This window comes from Amphiura filiformis, chromosome 18 (genome assembly GCF_039555335.1).
Source record: "Amphiura filiformis chromosome 18, Afil_fr2py, whole genome shotgun sequence".
In the NCBI taxonomy this organism is placed as follows: domain Eukaryota; kingdom Metazoa; phylum Echinodermata; class Ophiuroidea; order Amphilepidida; family Amphiuridae; genus Amphiura; species Amphiura filiformis.
Genome location: NC_092645.1, coordinates 47,989,636 through 48,008,311, shown reverse-complemented (window position 1 = coordinate 48,008,311; position 18,676 = coordinate 47,989,636). Strand labels below are relative to the sequence as shown.

At 36.6% G+C, this 18,676-nt stretch overlaps 2 protein-coding genes across 2 annotated transcripts in view; one reads left to right on the top strand and one right to left on the bottom strand.

Annotated features, from left to right (window-relative positions):
• LOC140139194 (uncharacterized) overlaps positions 1 to 18,676 on the bottom strand; it is an 893,593-nt gene that overhangs the window by 409,824 nt on the left and 465,093 nt on the right. The gene's annotated exons all lie outside the window — the stretch shown is intronic.
• LOC140139620 (uncharacterized) overlaps positions 5,601 to 18,676 on the top strand; it is a 103,814-nt gene continuing 90,738 nt past the window's right edge. Inside the window, exons 1-3 of the mRNA XM_072161323.1 lie at positions 5,601 to 5,703; positions 10,028 to 10,176; positions 10,298 to 10,433. Coding sequence (XP_072017424.1) covers positions 5,601 to 5,703; positions 10,028 to 10,176; positions 10,298 to 10,433 — 388 coding nt within the window. The remainder of the gene's footprint in view (positions 5,704 to 10,027; positions 10,177 to 10,297; positions 10,434 to 18,676) is intronic.

The window sequence follows — 18,676 nt, the reverse complement described above, 5'->3', positions numbered from 1 at the left end:
TTCGTATCGACATTTAAAACTATATGATTGGTTTACGTTTTCAAAACAAATCCATTCAGTTACAAGAATCATTTAAACTTTCATTTTGATTATAGCTCAAATTCTGTACCTAATAAATTTGTACCTAATAAATTATGATTTATTTCATACGATTTGTTACAGATGATAATGAATGTACTTTGAGTACTGATAATTGTGACGCAAATGCTGCTTGCACTAATACCGTCGGTTCCTTCACATGTGAATGTAATGCTGGTTACAAAGGAGATGGAGTAAATTGTACAGGTTGGTTTCATATGTGCCATATAATCAATTTTACTTATTTTAACTTTTGCAAAACATTATAGTGTTATTTTTCAATAATATTATTGAGTTAGATAATAAAAATCGATATTGTCACCTAAACGCGAGTCCAACTATATTTTAGAAACGTTAAATTTTTATATAATACATTATGACTTTAAATATTTCATACCTTTTTGTATAGATGATAATGAATGTACTTTGGGTACTGATAACTGTGACGCGAATGCTACTTGCACTAATACCGTTGGTTACTTCACATGTGCATGTAATGCCGGTTACAATGGAGGTGGAGTAACATGCGCAGGTTAGTCTATTTTGTGGCAAAGCGCCATTTTATTTATTTCCAATAATTGTCACCTAAACGCGAGTCCAACTATATTTTAGAAATGTTATTTTTTTTTATCTAACACATTATAACTTATTTCAAAACATTTTTGTATGATGCTAATGAATGTACTTTGTACTGATGACTGTGACGCAAATGCTGCTTGCTTTACTTTTTTTTTTATTACACCATGAAATCTGCATTTTACCTATTATTTCATGACTTATTTCATACATTTTTTGTACAGATGTTGACGAGTGTGCTGTAAGTCCCAATAACTGTGACGCAAATGCTACTTGCACCAATACCGTCGGCTCCTTCACATGTGCATGTAATGTCGGTTACAATGGAGACGGAGTAACATGCACAGGTTAGTCTTATGTTGTGCCATATCACAATATTCTATTTGTTTGAGTATTTGTGCCGATATTCAAAACTATATGATTGCTTTAAGTTTTCAAACAAAGCCCTTTCAATACTAATATTTGTGATGTGATCTGTCCATTTAAATATGATAAATTATATTGGCAACCTAAACTAATTTATTCAAGAATTATTGAGTCAAAATTCTGCCGTGTTCTATTTATTTCTAACATTTGTCACTCATTCGTGAGTCAAACTACCTTTTGGAAATGGTGCATTCGTATCGACATTTACAACTGTATCATTACTTTACGTTTACAAAACAAATCCGTTCAGTTACAAGAATCGTTTTAACTTTCATTTTGATTATAGCTCAATTTTGTTTGTACCTAATAAATTATGATTTATTTCATGCGATTTGTTACAGATGATAACGAATGTACTTTGAGTACTGATAATTGTGACGCAAAGGCTGCTTGCACCAATACCGTCGGTTCCTTCACATGTGAATGTAATGCCGGTTACAATGGAGATGGAGTAAATTGCACAGGTTGGTCTGATTTTTGCCATACAATCATATTACTTATTTCCATTAATTGTCTACGCGAGGCATTAGATTTTTTTTAAATGGTGCATTTATATGGACATATACACGCAAGTAAACTTACCTTTTGGAAATGATGCATTCTTAAGTTGTTGTTGTGTATTGTTATCAATCAAAAATGTCACACTATGCCATTTACTCACGCTTTATTGAACTTAAATCTTTAAAATATTTCAGATTGCATTGACCATTAGAATTCTTTTGACTAAACTAGCCTTCTAGCTCATTGCAAGTCATCACTTGTGGAGAAAAGGTGATTGGGAGGGATAATTAAGTTTGAGATAGGAAAAATGGGAAACCATACAAAATGCATTTGGTTAATATAGCCCCCTATTTTTTTCCTGCAACCCAATGAATCATTATGATTAGACCCTCATTTTTGTTATTCAAATCAGCTACCTAATGACGATCAGTTTCACGTGGCTCCTCTCTACTTCAATGGCTCTCATATTTTGCCTGCTGATGCCCTCCACTCTCATTTTTACAATATGGTATCAATTACTGTTGGCTACTTTTTATATTAACTTAAAGGCTTGTTTATTAGCTGTCACGGTTGTGTTTTTTGATCATGTCTAGCTGCAGAGTCTGTGGTAAAATTTCACGTTATCCAACGAGATATAATGGGCATACGTATTATTGTATTTAACTCCAGGTTTATTGGAGTATTCATCCAGCTTAATTATTCTTGTTTCAATATTCCAGCTTGCATGGATTATCTGGGAATGAGAAATGGCGACATACCTGATGAAAATATTCAGGCATCATCAGAGTATAACTCTATACACGCAGCAAAAAATGGAAGGCTGAATGGTTCACTCCCTTCATGGCATGCGGCTGGGTCACAGACAGGACCCATTTGGATACAAGCTGATATAGGTAATCACATCACTCTATATAGAATTGGTAATATTTTATAAACAAATATAAATTAAGCTTCAGATTGCTTTAGACTCCCGATGCATAAATAAATAACCAAAATAAGAGCATGTTTCAATGGTTCTACAAATTGTTCGAATTGTCTCAAACGTGAAACATTAATTCATTTAGGAACTTAGGGGAGTTAGGGCCCATCACTTTTGCACCCCGTGTACTGTGTACAGGGTGTATCAAAATGATTGGTACCCATCAGTTTCCAGTGATTATGGACAAGACTACATTTATACCACAAGAAAATGCAACTCAGGAGCTACATGTACCTTTTTTATAGATACATTTTATGAAAGGTCATAAACTATAAATCCTGAGCATTTCAAGATGATTCAATGTTGTATATTGAAGAAGCAAGCTTGTCAATAAACACCAAAACTGATGGGTACCAAACATTTTGATACACCCTGTACTCGCAGACATGCATATAGTGACATGACTTCTGAATTATTCACGCAAGACATCTAAGCGTACACACTTATTCAAGGCAAGACGTCACATGATGCAGTTATGTCTACAGTAGAATTCATATCGACCTTTGCAGGACTTAAACCCCATTAAAAGCTATTAAACCAAGATAACACTCATTGAAGCAGCTCAACTGAATAAATCAGATCTTCTCTGGTTGTGCACAAGTGTCTGTTTTCAATGTGCGACATCGCAATAAAGCTGGTATTATAGCTTCAGTTGGTTAACCGATTATAAAGGAAACGAAAGGAAACAATGGTATGTGTAGCTTTGTTCACGAAATGAGACAAAGACCTGCTTTTTTTGTTAACCAGCATTCTTCAAAATGAGCAACATAATGATTGTTGACTTAACACGGTTTGGAAATAATTTCTTCATATTTTTGGTGTTATCTGTCGTTTACATATCCTTCCTAAAACACAAAAGTGCGACCCTCTCCAAACATCTAAATTAGCTAAAATTTTAGGACATGTTACAAAGCTATATTTTCTAGAACCTATTTAGAATAGTTAAAATGTAGCTTGTACCGTTTTTTGTGGCATCCTTCAGAAGTGAGCGGTCCGATACCAATATTTTCGGTCAAATCTCCATTCAATTAACACGGGGAGTTGGCTAGCTATGCCTTGCCCTCACTCATATTTTAAAAAAAGTGCGACTATTTCTGAACATCTAACCTAGCTGTAATTTTAGGTCATGTTAGAGAAATATATTTGCTAGAAGTTTAGAGAATAGCTAAAATATTGGCTGGTTATTTTTCACACAGTGATGTTAACTAGGCAAGTGCCCATTCTTCCAACGTACATCATTTTTAGAGGTCACGCGTCAATGGTGAGAGCACTGTGTATTGTGTATAGGAAAACGGACAGTAACTGCAGTATGAAGGACTCTAAAAAATAAATATATACATTTTTAGTAAAAACAACAATAATGGAGAAAATCACAAAAAGAGCATGTTTGGCAACTCTTTTTGGCACATCATAATAGTGCACACCGTTGTTTGATGGGATCATTTATTAATTTTTCAAACAAAACACCATGTACAACCAAATTTTAGGCTTAAACAGCTAAATGTGATATCGTGCTAATGTATACACTATATACAGATGCTTTTGAGTCGTTCTCAACTTTCATTTCCCCTCTTTTACAAAATTATTCACTTTTATAGTATTTTTTAAAGATTTTTCGGATATAAAATGTATATATTTATGACAAAATTGGTGGCGCTATTTAGTTACTGGTAATTACCCTTTTAAGCTTTTAATACAAATAATTCCATTTATTGTTTGATAAAATTTGTTTATAAAATTTCCTTGTTGCTTGTTTCACCTATTCCAGCTGTTTTAATGGCAGTATTAATCACCTAACCCTTGCAAATAAAGAAATATGATTTAGGATAAATAGCACCATCTATAGTTTGCATTTAGTTAATAATGAAGCCAATTCTATATACATCAAACAGCCGTGAGTGAGGGGGGTAACCTAAATGACTGACCACCCCATCCTTTACCGAGAGGTATCGTCTGCCATCTGGATATCCGAAATGTTCTGAATCACAGGATGCTTTCAGTTTAGGTCATGTATAGTGCACACCCCACCGCACCGCTTAGGTGTGTATCTAGGGTGAGGGACCAGCACCCCCACTCTTCAACTTCTCTCGCTACAAGTAAGTTAAAGAGGCCTCGAATGGACGAATCAAAATGGAAACGACCCATGTCTGCCCAATGACTACGTGAAATGGACCTGACTTTTCTAGAAGTGAACATCAGAGGACTACGTTCAAACATTGGTGAGCTGTCCAATCTGCCCATAACTAAAGCCATCCATTATTGTCATCGTGGAAACTCTCTTAGATGCCATTGCATCACTATGCCAAGATACTCGCAAGGACAGATCTACATCTAACAGAGGAGGGATCACCATCTACTGTCTGGAGGGTATCGCCATATATCAGTGCTCTCCAACAATGAAGTCACAGAAAATACTCTTTGCTGCTGTCTATATACCACCTAGTGTCAACAGTGATATCATCAGCTATCTGAACTCCAACACCTTGTCAAAGCTTTCTGAATTCAATGCACAATCAGTAGTTCTTCTTGGCGACCTCAATGTCTACCACGAAGAATGACTAGGCAGCCGCACAACAGATGCTGCTGCACGTCGTACACGTGAGATGTGTAATGATCTTGGTCTAACACAATTTGTTGGAGAACCTAGCCGGGAAGACCAGATTCTCGACTTGGTTCCTCTCTGATCTTAATGCCACAAGCACAGTACATCCAAGACCACGGTCCAGTTCATTTTAAACTGAACGTGCCGCTGTACAGAGATAAACCCTACAAGCGCAAAGAGTGGCAGTATGACAAGGCTGACTACTGGGGAATGAGAGGTTTTCTTGCATCTGCAGACTGGTCTCCTGCGCTGCAATCTGACGGCCCAGAAGAAGCTTGCAGCAACATCACCACTATCACCAGTGATGCTATGAAGATCTTCATACCTGCAAAGCACGTTATCAAGAAGACTGGAGACAAGTTATGATTTGATGGCCACTGCAAACTAGCAGCAGCCAAGAAGCGCCGATTATTCAGGAAGCTGAAAGAGAATAACACCATGGAATACAAGGATAAGTCTACAAAATCTAGAAAGGAGTATAATTGTGCAGATAAGGAAGCCAGAAATAACTCTCAGATGGCAGCCTCAACAACAAGAAATGGTGGAACACTGTTAACACTCTAGCTGGTAAGTCCACCAGAGTTGATATACCAGTGCTTGAGGATGGCCGTCAAGTCTACACTATATCAAAAGACAAAGCTGAATAATTCTGCCAAACCTTTGCCTGTAAATGTCAGCTTGCCAGTGCAGAAGAATCTGCTCCTGAAGTTCAGCACTCAGCAACGTGCACAATGGAAAAGATAGCCTTCAAGGTCAAATATGTTAGGAAGCTTCTCAGGAATCTGCAACCAGATAAAGCTACTGGTCCTGGCGAAATCCCTGCAAGAGTCCTGAAGGATTGGAGCGCAGAACTTGCAAGACCACCCAGCCTGCTGTTTGAGCATTGTTTCTCCAAGGGAGTTTTCCCAAGCCAATGGAAGACTGCATCTGATATCCCTATTCACAAGAGAAATTCTAATCCATCTATGTACCGGTACCGCCAAATCTCTCTGCTCTGCATCATCAGCAAGGTCATGAAGGCTGTTGTACAGTACCCCCTAGTAAACCAACTTATTTCAGATAGACAGTTTGTATTCATGCCACACCACACCACAGCACAGCTGACATCCTCACCATTCTGACTTAAGGGTGGTCCAACTCCCTGGACAGAGGCAACGAAGTCCACTTGATTGCCCTGGATATCAATGGAGTATTTGAAAAGGTCTGGCATGATGGCCTTGCTCGAAGCTCGTGGCCAAAGGAGTATCCGACAAACTGCTTACCTGGATTAGGATCTTCCTGGCAGATCGTACCACCAAAGTTGTGCTATCTGGCCCCAGTTCCCCAGGGGTCAATATGGGGCCCACTTTTATTCACTGTCTTCATATATGACCTGGGTGTAAAAACCAGCTATACCTTTACGCAGATGATTCCACCTTGTTTTGCGAGATAACATCTAGAGACAACCCTGAAGCAGTCACTGCTAGCCTAAACAGAGACCTGGAGAAAATGTAGGCAGACAGATGGAAGGTGACCTTCGAGCCATCAAAATGTAATGCAGTGACAATACCAAGAAAGAGGAATCCAACCAAACTAAATATCCTGTTTGGTACCACCAAATTGGCTGAGAAGGAGGAGCTGGAGATCCTGAGAATCACAGTTGACAGCAAGCTGACCTGGACAACGTCTCATCCAGAGCAAGACAGAAGCTGAGGAGAGTTGCAAACAAACTTTATGTGAGAGGCAGAGCAACCGTTTACAAGGACCAAGTTCAGAGGAAGGCCCTTCGAATCATAGGTGTGAGCGAAGATGCGATTTCAGAGCTGAGCATCACGCTTGTCCATCAAAGACGTCAAGTTGCTTCAGCAACAGTCTACAAAATGCACACCAGCTTTTGCCCACCAGATTTCAAGGCACTGCTACCAAAGTCATTTGTAGTCAGAAGAGCTAACCGCATCAGCTTGTACATGCCTTGCCATGCTCTCACAGTATCAGCTTCTAGAACCGTGTCATGTCGAAATGCCGTCACTCTTAGCTGGGGTGCTGTATCAAAAAAGACATCAGGGGTGGATGGCCGGCAGGCCCGACACCGGCGACTCCCACATGATGACTAAACACTCCAAGTGGGACCCCATATGTGCCCTGCTACCACGAAATCAGCGTAAAGTCGTCGCGACTTTATGCTCATTTTGTTGAGTTGGTAGTTTCCAGATATTTGACCTGACTAAGATGATGTTCTTTGTTTACCGCCACCTGTACAAACCAGTAGTATTATCCTTCGTGAATGGCACATTGTCCGCCATTCACAACGGACATACAGACATACTTAGTGGCTGTAACAGGTAGCCAGGGCGTTTTGAGTGACTGACTCCTTGCGAGTTTACGCTGATTTCGTTGTAGCAGGGGCCCCGCAGGACATGAAAGCATGATTAACCTTAATTTAAAAAAAAATCAATATATATGGTCAATTCCAGCGAAAGCGGGACAAAATTCTCTCTATGTTAACTTTCCACTTTAAAATGTCATTAATAAAGAAAATCACGTTATTGATGGAGCATATCATGTCACGTCCATTGTGCTCGCTTTGTGCATATAGGCCTTTACTAGCAAGTCATACCAGGGGACAAGTTATGATGGCTTAAATGAATTGGCGTTACCCACGAATTCAAAGATAAAGCACCATATATGTCATTGAATGTCATTCAATCAAACTGAAATTATTACCGTTAGAAAGACGTTTGCATGATCTCTCATCAAATGTAAAACGATTGAATTCCACCAAAGTTTGTGGACTCTAGAGGCCATTAAGTCAATTTGGCTAATAATTTTGTTACCCGCGTATCAAAAATAAAATGATCGTTCTGAAAAATGTTAAGTGAATATGCCATAAATGACTATATCATGAAACGAAGTTTCGTTCTATAATTCTGAGGTCCAAGTGATTATTTTATGCAAATACGTTTTACCCATAAAATTCCATAAAATCAAATTTGACGTTACCCACGTATCAACTGTTACCCACGAGTCCAGCAAATATAATTGCCATAACTTAAATTAACATTTAATGACTTTGGACACTGAATTTAGTTTGACAAGCGCTTGAAATTGTAAATCGTAAAAATAAGTTCACCGCTTTAAAAAAGAATCTACGACGGTTTAAACTTTTGTTACCCACGAATCCCGAGTAGATGCTAACCTTGAAAAACAAGGAGATTGTTTATTTTAAGTTTAAATCAGCACATATTCAAGCCATGGGTATGCTATAATTTTTACAGTACTTACAGTTTATGCACCTAAGAAACGCAAACCCCAAACGGTACTATAGTACTTATAGCTTTACCCACGAATTCGGCGTTACCCACGAATCCAAGGATTTACTCGTAAATTATATGTTTCCTATGCATCTTAACATTTTGAAAACATGTGAAATAGGTTCCAAAACAGTCCTGTTTAATAGCGGCCTCTTGATGGTATACTGAAGCTGTATCATGAAGTTTTGATTGATTATCCTAAATTACCATTTTTGGGTAAATGCAATTGGTTAGAGAAACGGGAATCATTGAAACACAATGGAGGAATAACCGCATGATGGTTTCCAACCTTCTGTAATATTTTCTATTTTGCCGCTTACCAATACATACCTTCAAATATGTGTTACCCACGAACATTTTGGTTACCCACGAATCCCTACTTAAATTATAGTTAACAATGTATTGATAGTGTTTTAGGTCATATGAACTGTCAAACACGAGTTAATAGAATATTGCTGCATGAAAATATGGAATGATTTTACTAAAATAATAATATAAAACTGTTTGCTATGTCTATTTGAATTTGGCAACTTCATTATTCTCAAAATTGTTATACCCAAAATGCCATAATGATCCATTCTAAATATTCCATGTAGTTTGTATTTCGATTAAAATTCATTTTAGTGCCATTGCAGCCTGAATTATTGACATACGGAAAAGCATTTTTTATTTTTATTTAAAAACATTAATAGGAATTGCTATTTTCCAGACGCTGTTACCCACGAATCCATCCGAGATCCTCATCCTGCGACGAGATACAAAATCTAACTTTATATTTATATGAAGCATTTATTCTAATCTTTCGAAATAATACAGTAATGTTAAATGACATCCACTTTGGAAAGAGTTCAAAGGTGACACAATCTTAACTGTACACCTGGTTCTTTCTTAAAATTTGTAATAACCAAAATATTTCTTTGTAGATATATGTAATAAAATTCTATTTTACGTTCAAAGTCTTCACCGATTTCTAGTGTATATGAGTCACACATAAAATATTGAAAGATATTAAAGAAAGTGAAATTTTATGGCGTACAACAGGTGAAAAAGGCTTGAATTCGTGGGTAACATGCATATGCGCATTTAACACTTTATTTGGTCTAGCAAGAAAAGTTATTTTTCAATCCGATGGCACTTCCACCTGATGATTCACTAGATATGATCGTCTCATTTGAGAAGTCTAGAATTGAAAAGGAAAACATTTTCAAAATGGCCCCAGAGAGAATTTTGTCCCACTTTGGCTGGAATTGACCATATATATATATAATACCAAAAACGGTCCCTTTTTACGTTTTGAAAATTTTTTGACAGATCATACTTTAACCAAATCAATCTTGTTAAAATTGCAGTCATGGTGTTCAACATGTTCCCAAAATAAGATACACATTTGTCACATGGAGTCAGGTCACACAATGTTTCGAAAATGCTTTAAAAATACACAGCTCTTATTCTTGTCATACAAATAAGGATGTATAGTTTGACCCAGCTGTGATGCAATTATTGTTCTTGAGCTGCAAGCGGAAAAAGAATGGACAATAGCCTTAAAAATACTTTCTTAATTTCTTGCATCAATAGGTAACATGACCTATGTATCTGGTGTTATAACGCAGGGTGATGGACATATTGATGTAGGCGCTGACTATGTGACATCGTTCAAAGTGTCAACATTCGTGACTACTGGTGCCAACGAGGTATTTGTTGAAGATCAAAATGGAACCGCAATTGTAAGTAATGATTTTATATAATGTATATCGTCTACTATCATGCTTGTTGACATGCAGACCATCCAATTTCTATGATGTATTTTTTTTCTAATTCACTGAAATAACATTCTCTTCCCTACAGGTATTTCCAGGCAACGTTGACCAGTACACCGATGTGACCACATTTTTTTCTGAACCAGTATTTGCCCGTATTGTACGCCTCAGCTGTGTGACCATATTTAGATCCCACTGCGCACTGAGATTCGAAATACTAGGATGTAAAAATTACTAGATATGTGATCGCGACAGAATGAAGCGACTATCGGCAAGTGTAAATAAAAGAATGTGGTAGATGACAGCATACACAGCCTGTCTCAAAAAATTGTGCAAGTGAATAGCGCCTTCTTTGGCAATTAGAAAATTCTGTTGTGACATAATGCTTACATCAACGTCACGGGCGTAGTTTTAGTCTTAGCTCTCAAATGCCATTTGTTCTGTTCAATTTCCTTGTTTCAATTTCGAGATATGTTTATTTAACAACGAAAGGGTAAAATCACAATTGTGCCACTTTTACTAGGGAAGAGAGCTGTACATGCAAATCAATGATAGCTGACGTTGGTGAGTCTAATGAGTCTAATCCTTTCGGGGCGTATGCATTAGACGCATTATTTTGTCTAATATCTCTCCCAACAAGTAATACGCGTTCATTAATCTATAACATGTATAAGTGCGCAATATTTGTTTGTCATTTAACATTAAGTGACTGAGAGAACAGTATTTACCATGATAAAATCATTGACATGCACATGCAGAACAGCAAACTGTAAAATCCATTTTTACAGCAGCATGTGAAATATTTCTTATCCTTTAATCTCTTTTAAGCAGAAAAAGAGAATCATCATTCCTTTATCATGATAAAACAGTAAAAACAGTCAAAAAATGTTTGTATTGTGTAATTGATGCATTCTTTTGATTTCACGAAGGAACCGTTGATAAACTTGATACTATCAATGCTACTTGTAAATCCCTCTTCCCTAGTAAAAGTGGCACAATTGTGATTTTACCCTTTCGTCTTTAACTAAACATATCTCGAGATTAAAACAAGCAAATTGAACAGAACAACATTTGAGAGCTAACACTACACCCTTGACGTGGATGTAAGCATTATGTCACAACGGTATTTTCTAATTGCCAGAGAGGGTGCTCTTCACTTGCACAATTCTTTTGAGACAGGCTGTATTTGTGGTGGGTTCGAGGTCATGGATCTGTTTCATCAATACATCTCTTTAGTTTCCTATATATGTACATTCTTCGATGAATCATAGAAAATGAGAACAAGACGTCTTCTCGGAATGAACAATCATTCGGATTGTCCATCACATTATTTACAAAGTTCTCAAACAAATCCAATATGGACGAAGCCAAAATAAGAGACATTGAAACCAACAGAGAAAGGAATAAATTTGGATAAAGAAAGAGGGGCAGGCAAGTACACTTATAGGATTGTGGCTGCATATTTACAAACAGTTACTAACAGTGCCATCTACGTCAGCTACCAACAGAATGCAACAGACGAGAACGATCAAAGCTTGTCATTCAAGGGTGGAAATGCAAAACCACACTGAGTTACGCCAAAATATTTTGACAGGGGGGGTGGTCAATTTGATGATATTATCATACACGAGTGTGATGAAGCAATCGGATGTGAGACCTGATAAGCATACATAGCGATAAACAGCCTGACTTTAAAATCCTAATTTTGAATAACGCTGGGGAATCAACAAGTTCAAAATATCTCCACCATATAAACTTTGATAATATTATTCAAAACAGGTCGGCAACTCAAGATACAACCAACGCCCCAAAGGGATGGCTATATGATTCGGAGATCGGCCTTGTTGATATAAATGATTATAGATTACCGATATTGGTTTGGATTATTTTATTGTATTTTTTAATGGTGAAAATGTTTCAAAGTAATGCTATTCGATTTATACAAAAAAGTATGTTTTGCTGTTTCAACGAATGAAAACGAGAGAGTATTGCCAAAGTTATGTTTGAAATAATTTATACCTTTAAAAGTTATAGGCCATGCCTACAATAGGTTTCACAGCATATCAACGAGAGAAAATTACATCACCATTGACTTCATATTGTGAAGCTCTCACGGTCATTACATCAGTACCTTGGCTAAAGACAGCCATTCAAACAATTGGAGGTGTTTTGGTTTAACATGTTCAAAGACAGCTAAAGGACATGACCAATTGGAATTTTGGAAACCAACCAATCGGTAATAAAAATCAATTTAAAAGGGAATGCCGGGCTTGGTTGAGAAAGAGGCGTGTTTATAATTGGAATGTTTTGTTTTAATGGGGCTATGAGCTGATAGTGCACCTGTAAAAATAGTTGAACTCCACGTAGTTCCAAGTTTATTTGGCTTGCAGTTTCATACCTCAAATGTTATTTCACTCTAACTTACACAAAGGGTATGGTACCCCTTGCAGCATAACCAACATTACCTCGTGTGCAAGCATTATGTGACTTAACCCTTCTTAAAACACAGGACATTCAATACACAGTTGCTAAATTTAAATCGCGCGATTTAAATCGCGATTTCAATCACATGAATTTTATTTTTTTTTAAACACGGATTTAAATCAACTTTTTCATTTGTCACCATGTTTGATAAATGGAAGTTAATTTCTTCCTTAAATTGACCGTTTTACTTCATTCCTAATGTTTCCACAACGTTTGAATGATTACAATATCTCTATTATGTCACCTTTATTGCTAAAAACTCATATTCAGGTACACAGCACACTATCGTAGATAATTATTATAAAACAATAACATAATATAAGCAGAAACACACGGACGTAAAACAGACAATTTTTCCGCGCTACGCGCGCACATTGTAACAATAAAGCCCTTTTCAGCCGGATAATGGGCGAAAATAGTCCAAAATACCATTTTTATCGCACTATACGCGCCCACATCATCCCAATAAGGCCTTTTTCGGGAAGCTCAAAGACATACAGTCTCTATGTAGTGTATGATGCAACTGCAATTGTTTTAGTCTGTGCCACCGAAATTTTATTTTGCCCCCTGACCAAGAAAGCTGGCTACGCCCCTGACTTGCAGATCAAACCCCTCACACGGAGTTCCTGCCTAAATAGGAACAGCAGACCATTAAGGATGTCCTCAGTATCTGAATTTCCCAATGCACATTTTTCCAACACATATATAGTTGATATATTTTGAATAAGCACTGGTAATGTCATTATGATAATTAAATAAAACATTTTCAACAGAAAGCCTAACGTTTATACCAAGCCCTTGCGTAACAATCCTGTTGGAAAATTCCCAAATAGGAATCGTCTTACTACAACGAAAAAGAAGTGATCTGGATGATCAACAACATTACAAGAATTGCACAAATTTGTATCTCTTTCCCCATTTTAGATAATAAATCTTTTGCAGGATACATGTTATGAATAATTTTTGCAATTAAGTGGAATAAGCCTGGGCTTTTTGGTACAATGTGGGGTTGAACTCCAAATATTTTCCCAATTTAGATGGTATTTGGAGAATCTTCTACACCATTAGTTCATACAGATATGTGGAGCATAATTCTTATTAACCATGGCGTGTCTAAACATCCTCGAAGAACAGGCTTATATAGGGACCACATCAAACATATTTGATTCATTCATAATGTGATATATATATTTGGTGCATTCTTCCAATCATTCGGCAAAGCATTGCAAAGAGCGAAGTACTGAAAAAAAGTTGCCAGTGCGCTTGATGCGGTGCAGAAAATACTCAAATGCGCAGGCAGGCCGGTCCGTCCCTGCGCAGGCAACATTTCAAATAAAGCGTCCTTTAACAGCCCGTTATTTCAAAATTTAGAGTAAAGAAGTGGTAGGAAAAATACTGTAGAATTCCGTCTGCAGGCATATATGCCTCTAAACGAGAGAGAGACAAGAGGCAGACACTCTCCACAAAAAATATTATTTGGAGTTTAAACATCTCTATTACTGATACAAGCAACTGTACAAACACGTATTATTGTAATATCAATCAATTGTAATGTATTGGGAGGGTATTGGCTTTTCGTCTCTTTCTGCGCACGGACAAGGAGTTTAAGGTAAATAAGTAGATAAAATACTGTAGAATTCCGTCTACGGGCATATCGTGCATCTAAACGATATTTTTGTTGACGAGAGGGACAAGAAGCAGAAACTCTCCACAAAAATATTATTTGGACTCTTGAAGATATCTATCAGTACTGTTCATGATAAACTGGGGTTTTTTTTTTGTAATTTCTTACAACTAGTCCAAAGGTTTCCACTTACTTGCATAGGTTTCGAAAACTCACAGTTTTCTTTATCGATGCTATTGTTGCAATGATTTCTGCTGCTTGATTTTTCACTTATCAGATCGTCAAAGACGTCACTTAAGTTGTATTGCCACACCATTTAACACTCGCGGTATAAATTAACTTTTGATCAAAATTGTTGAAATGTTTAAATCTTGCTCCCCCCCCCTCCCAAGGTCAGGCCTGCTTACGCCACTGCGTGCACTCAACTGACTGAGCAGTCATTGCCACGCTGGTCTAGTCGTCAATACACTGACTTACAATGATTATAAATGTTAGGCTAATGACGTCATGGAGCTGCCATCCGATTATAATATAGTTGGCCACAATGCTCTATAATATATATCATTATACATTGGCAAACCCACCCCAACACACTTGACGCAAAACACAAGGGTCACAAGGGGTACTAATGTGTGTAGTCAAAAGTATTTGGCCCGGGTATTTGGTTCACCTTTCGCACATTTCTGAAATGCCTTCTGATTTACAATCAGATGATGAGGATATTTATATAACAGGAAATAATCCTTATTGAAATCATCAAATACCAGCGTATTTCCTAATTAATATTGTATTAAATATCCTATACCATAATGTAATAAATGGCATTGAGGCAAAAGCAATTACTTTCGGAAGTAATTTTCATTATTAAAGCTCTAGCTATATAATTAACCATGGTCATTCCATTATAGATTATATATATCGATTTATAATCTTTCCAGGGGCACTCCTATCATCTCGTACTCTGATACTTCCCACAGAGGTAGGCGTTTTTCTATACGAGTAGCCAGCACGGGTAACGATTGAAACCACCTCATGTCACCCCACATCCAGTAGTTTTGTTTTTTCTGAACGTTATTTTACGAAACTCAGTTGTCCTAGCAATGCAACATTTTCTTCTTAGAAGCAGATCAGAGGTTTCCCCGATATATGTTAATAGGAGTACCCCTGAGTGATCAAACAGAAACGTGCCACGTAGCAATATTTCAATTTGTCGTCATGTTAGTGACATTTAGGCACCCGGATTACAGTTGAAGATACCAGTTGATACCAAGTCTACACCACATCACTGGTGTCTCCGTGTCTGGACCTGAGTGACTTCAAGGAATAGTTCGCTTTATATGCAGCCGTAGTTTAACCAATCCAACTTTATAGAAAGTTATTATACTAAAGATTTGTATCAAAATCTGATTTTTGTGTAAATGCATAAACTGCAACATTATTAAAATGGAATTGGATATTTCTTTCATTTTGGCCATCATCGCCGCAGGTAAGTTTACATCTTTTGTTCATTTTTTCATTCTCAGACAGATGTATCAATCAAAATGTTATAGTTGATAACGGATAGAATGTCACAAAATGCTGTTCGATACCATCCAATCAAATACAAACGATTTGACAAAAAAACCTTTAAATGTGTGGGTTATAAAAAGGGTATATAAAGGGCACAAAAAGTTTTCATAACATTCAAACATTTATAAGCACTTGCTATAAAACATTGGAACATTATGTTATTTTTAAATTAAACTTAAAAGTGTTGACAAAAAAGTTGATAAAAGTTTTGCAAAAATATTTGCCAAGACACATCTTGCAATTACATTTTGACAACATGTAACACGTTATAAAAAGCCTTTTTGTGTTTAAAAATTGGTTTAAAGTAAAGGACAAGTCATTAAAATTGTCATTTGGTATTTTTGAAATGAAAAAATTGGCAAACATTAAGGAAAGCAGCAGTATTAAGCTGAAGCTGAAGCCCGTAGCTAAGTTCTTTTAAGTAGAGAAATTACATATCCGTGTAAAATGTCTTATTTTTGTCTTTAATACCACTCACTTATCTTCTTGCGCTGCTTTCTCCAAAAATATATTATGACGATAGAAAAATCAGAAAAATGATTTTGACGATCCTCTAGATGAGCAAATTTCTATCTCTCTCTCTGTCTCTGTCTCTGTCTCTAGTTTCACGAAAGCGGGTTTATTTGCGTATCGATCTACATAGCTACGTATCAACGCGAATTCCATAATTAATTTAGGCTTAGTAGGAATCTTACGGCGAAAAGAGACAAATAAGTAATACAATTATTGAAACAGTACTTCGAAAAATTTATGAGATATGTAAGTGAACTGCAAACTAACCCAGACTTGATGATAACCGACCAAATTGTTTTCCCTACCTCACAAATAAATCCACAAATGTTGAAATCACATTTTTTGCAAGCTCCTTCTTGAACATTGACCGTTAATATAGAGCATTTTTGCAATAATTATCGGTACTTTCAATGAAAACGTTGATGGTAGGGAACAGCCACGCCTAAGTTTATGGCTTAGTTAGGTACATATTGAGGAATGCAACTCATTGTAAAACAAGAGATTAGTAAATTATGCGATACGTAAAACGCGTCCCCGCCAGAACGGTTCTCGGGCTCTCGTGGTTGTTAAAAAAAATTATTTCCATATTTACAAAATGACCTCAATCACTTGAGGTCATTTTGTAAATATGGAAATAACTAGACACTCACACTTGTTGACATGACACATTTCAATATACCCAAGTGTCATTGTGTCCAAGTCGCATTGAAATCCATCAAATCAACAAAAGAAGCCGAGGGTTAACATTTGTTTGCAAACGTTTAACATTATCTGCACAGACGCTCCCCCACACACCTCCTACATCGGAGATCATATTATAGCCCCCGTCCCTTCTAAACTTCTTTGGCGGGGACAAAATGAAAACTTGAGATGTCAGATGTTTTAACACTTACAACATATGTCTTGTGCCTAAATAATAATAAAATACGGAATCAATGCCACCTCCTTTAATTATGTATATATATATTACTGAACTGGTTAAACACATTGTGATGTGCCCTGAGTAATTTAATTTGATTATTTATCTTTGTTTACGAAATTAGAGTTATTTCATGAGTGATGACATGTCTGGGAATTCCCCCTCTGCATCAACTTGAAAACAAATTGAATCATATCTAACTTTGGATCATGGGAATCCCCTCAGGAAGTGATGTCATGTGAAAGGTTAATGTTATAATTGAGACTTGGGAATTTTCCAGATTACATCATAGTGTGAAGGTAGTAATTGGCTATTAATAGAATGGTTTTTTTTCTATGCTTGGTATATAAGAAGATGTTGTTCTGGGCTAGCTAATGTGCTAAGCGTCCATTTCCTTCAAAGAAAGGACATTGCAAACCAGAAATATTTAATGTAGTCAATGTACTACTACCTGTCAGTAATGTCGGAGAAGATCTAGTTTAAGTCAAAGTGCTTACCTCTTCCAAGAAAGGAATATAAGCATTCTTCTATCGACTTACTGAAGTTTGGTTTGAAACAACACATCTGTCAAAGTAAGTGGAAACAGGGGGACAACTGCAATGCAATACAGGCCTGTTTCCACCATTTGTACGAGGATTTTATGCAAAAGGATGTAAAAGTCTTCAGTGGACTTCGCTGAACAGTGATCTGAAGGCTGCTGGCTAAGTAGAAATATTAAACAGTGTATTTGATTGTATTGATTATATGTATTTGTGGTCACTCACAGTATAATTGTCAAATCATACGTACTTTGCTTTTGTACATAGATATTGTTAACTTAACCAATCAGTTTTATTATGCATTCTGAAGTGAATTTGGAAAAATGTGTTTTTGGCCTTGAGTCATATCAACGACTCTTAACAACATACCGTAGCCAAGCAGTTTCTCAACATTTATATCATTATAACATATTGGTAAATTTCTTTCTAAAGTGAAACGCTTTGCGCTCACAATCTAATGGGGAAATATATATTTGCAATGGACTAATATCATAACACGTATGTTGGCAATAGCAACCGGATAACAAAGTGAGAATATAATGAATTAATTTAATGCTATAGCAACTGGGTATCTAATTTTGCACATCTTGCAATGCATTTATTTCTTTATTACAATTCATATTTTATTCATGGCTGAATAATTATAATTTCCTGTTTCACGGTGGATGGAGAATTGGACATGCTTTAAGCATACTTTAACAGATTAATTGAGTAGGGAAAAGTAATCGAATCAATACGATTTTGATCTTTATCATAGTTATATCATACTACAGCTCAGATATCCAGCGTTTCAATATTTGCACTATCATTACAATTGGA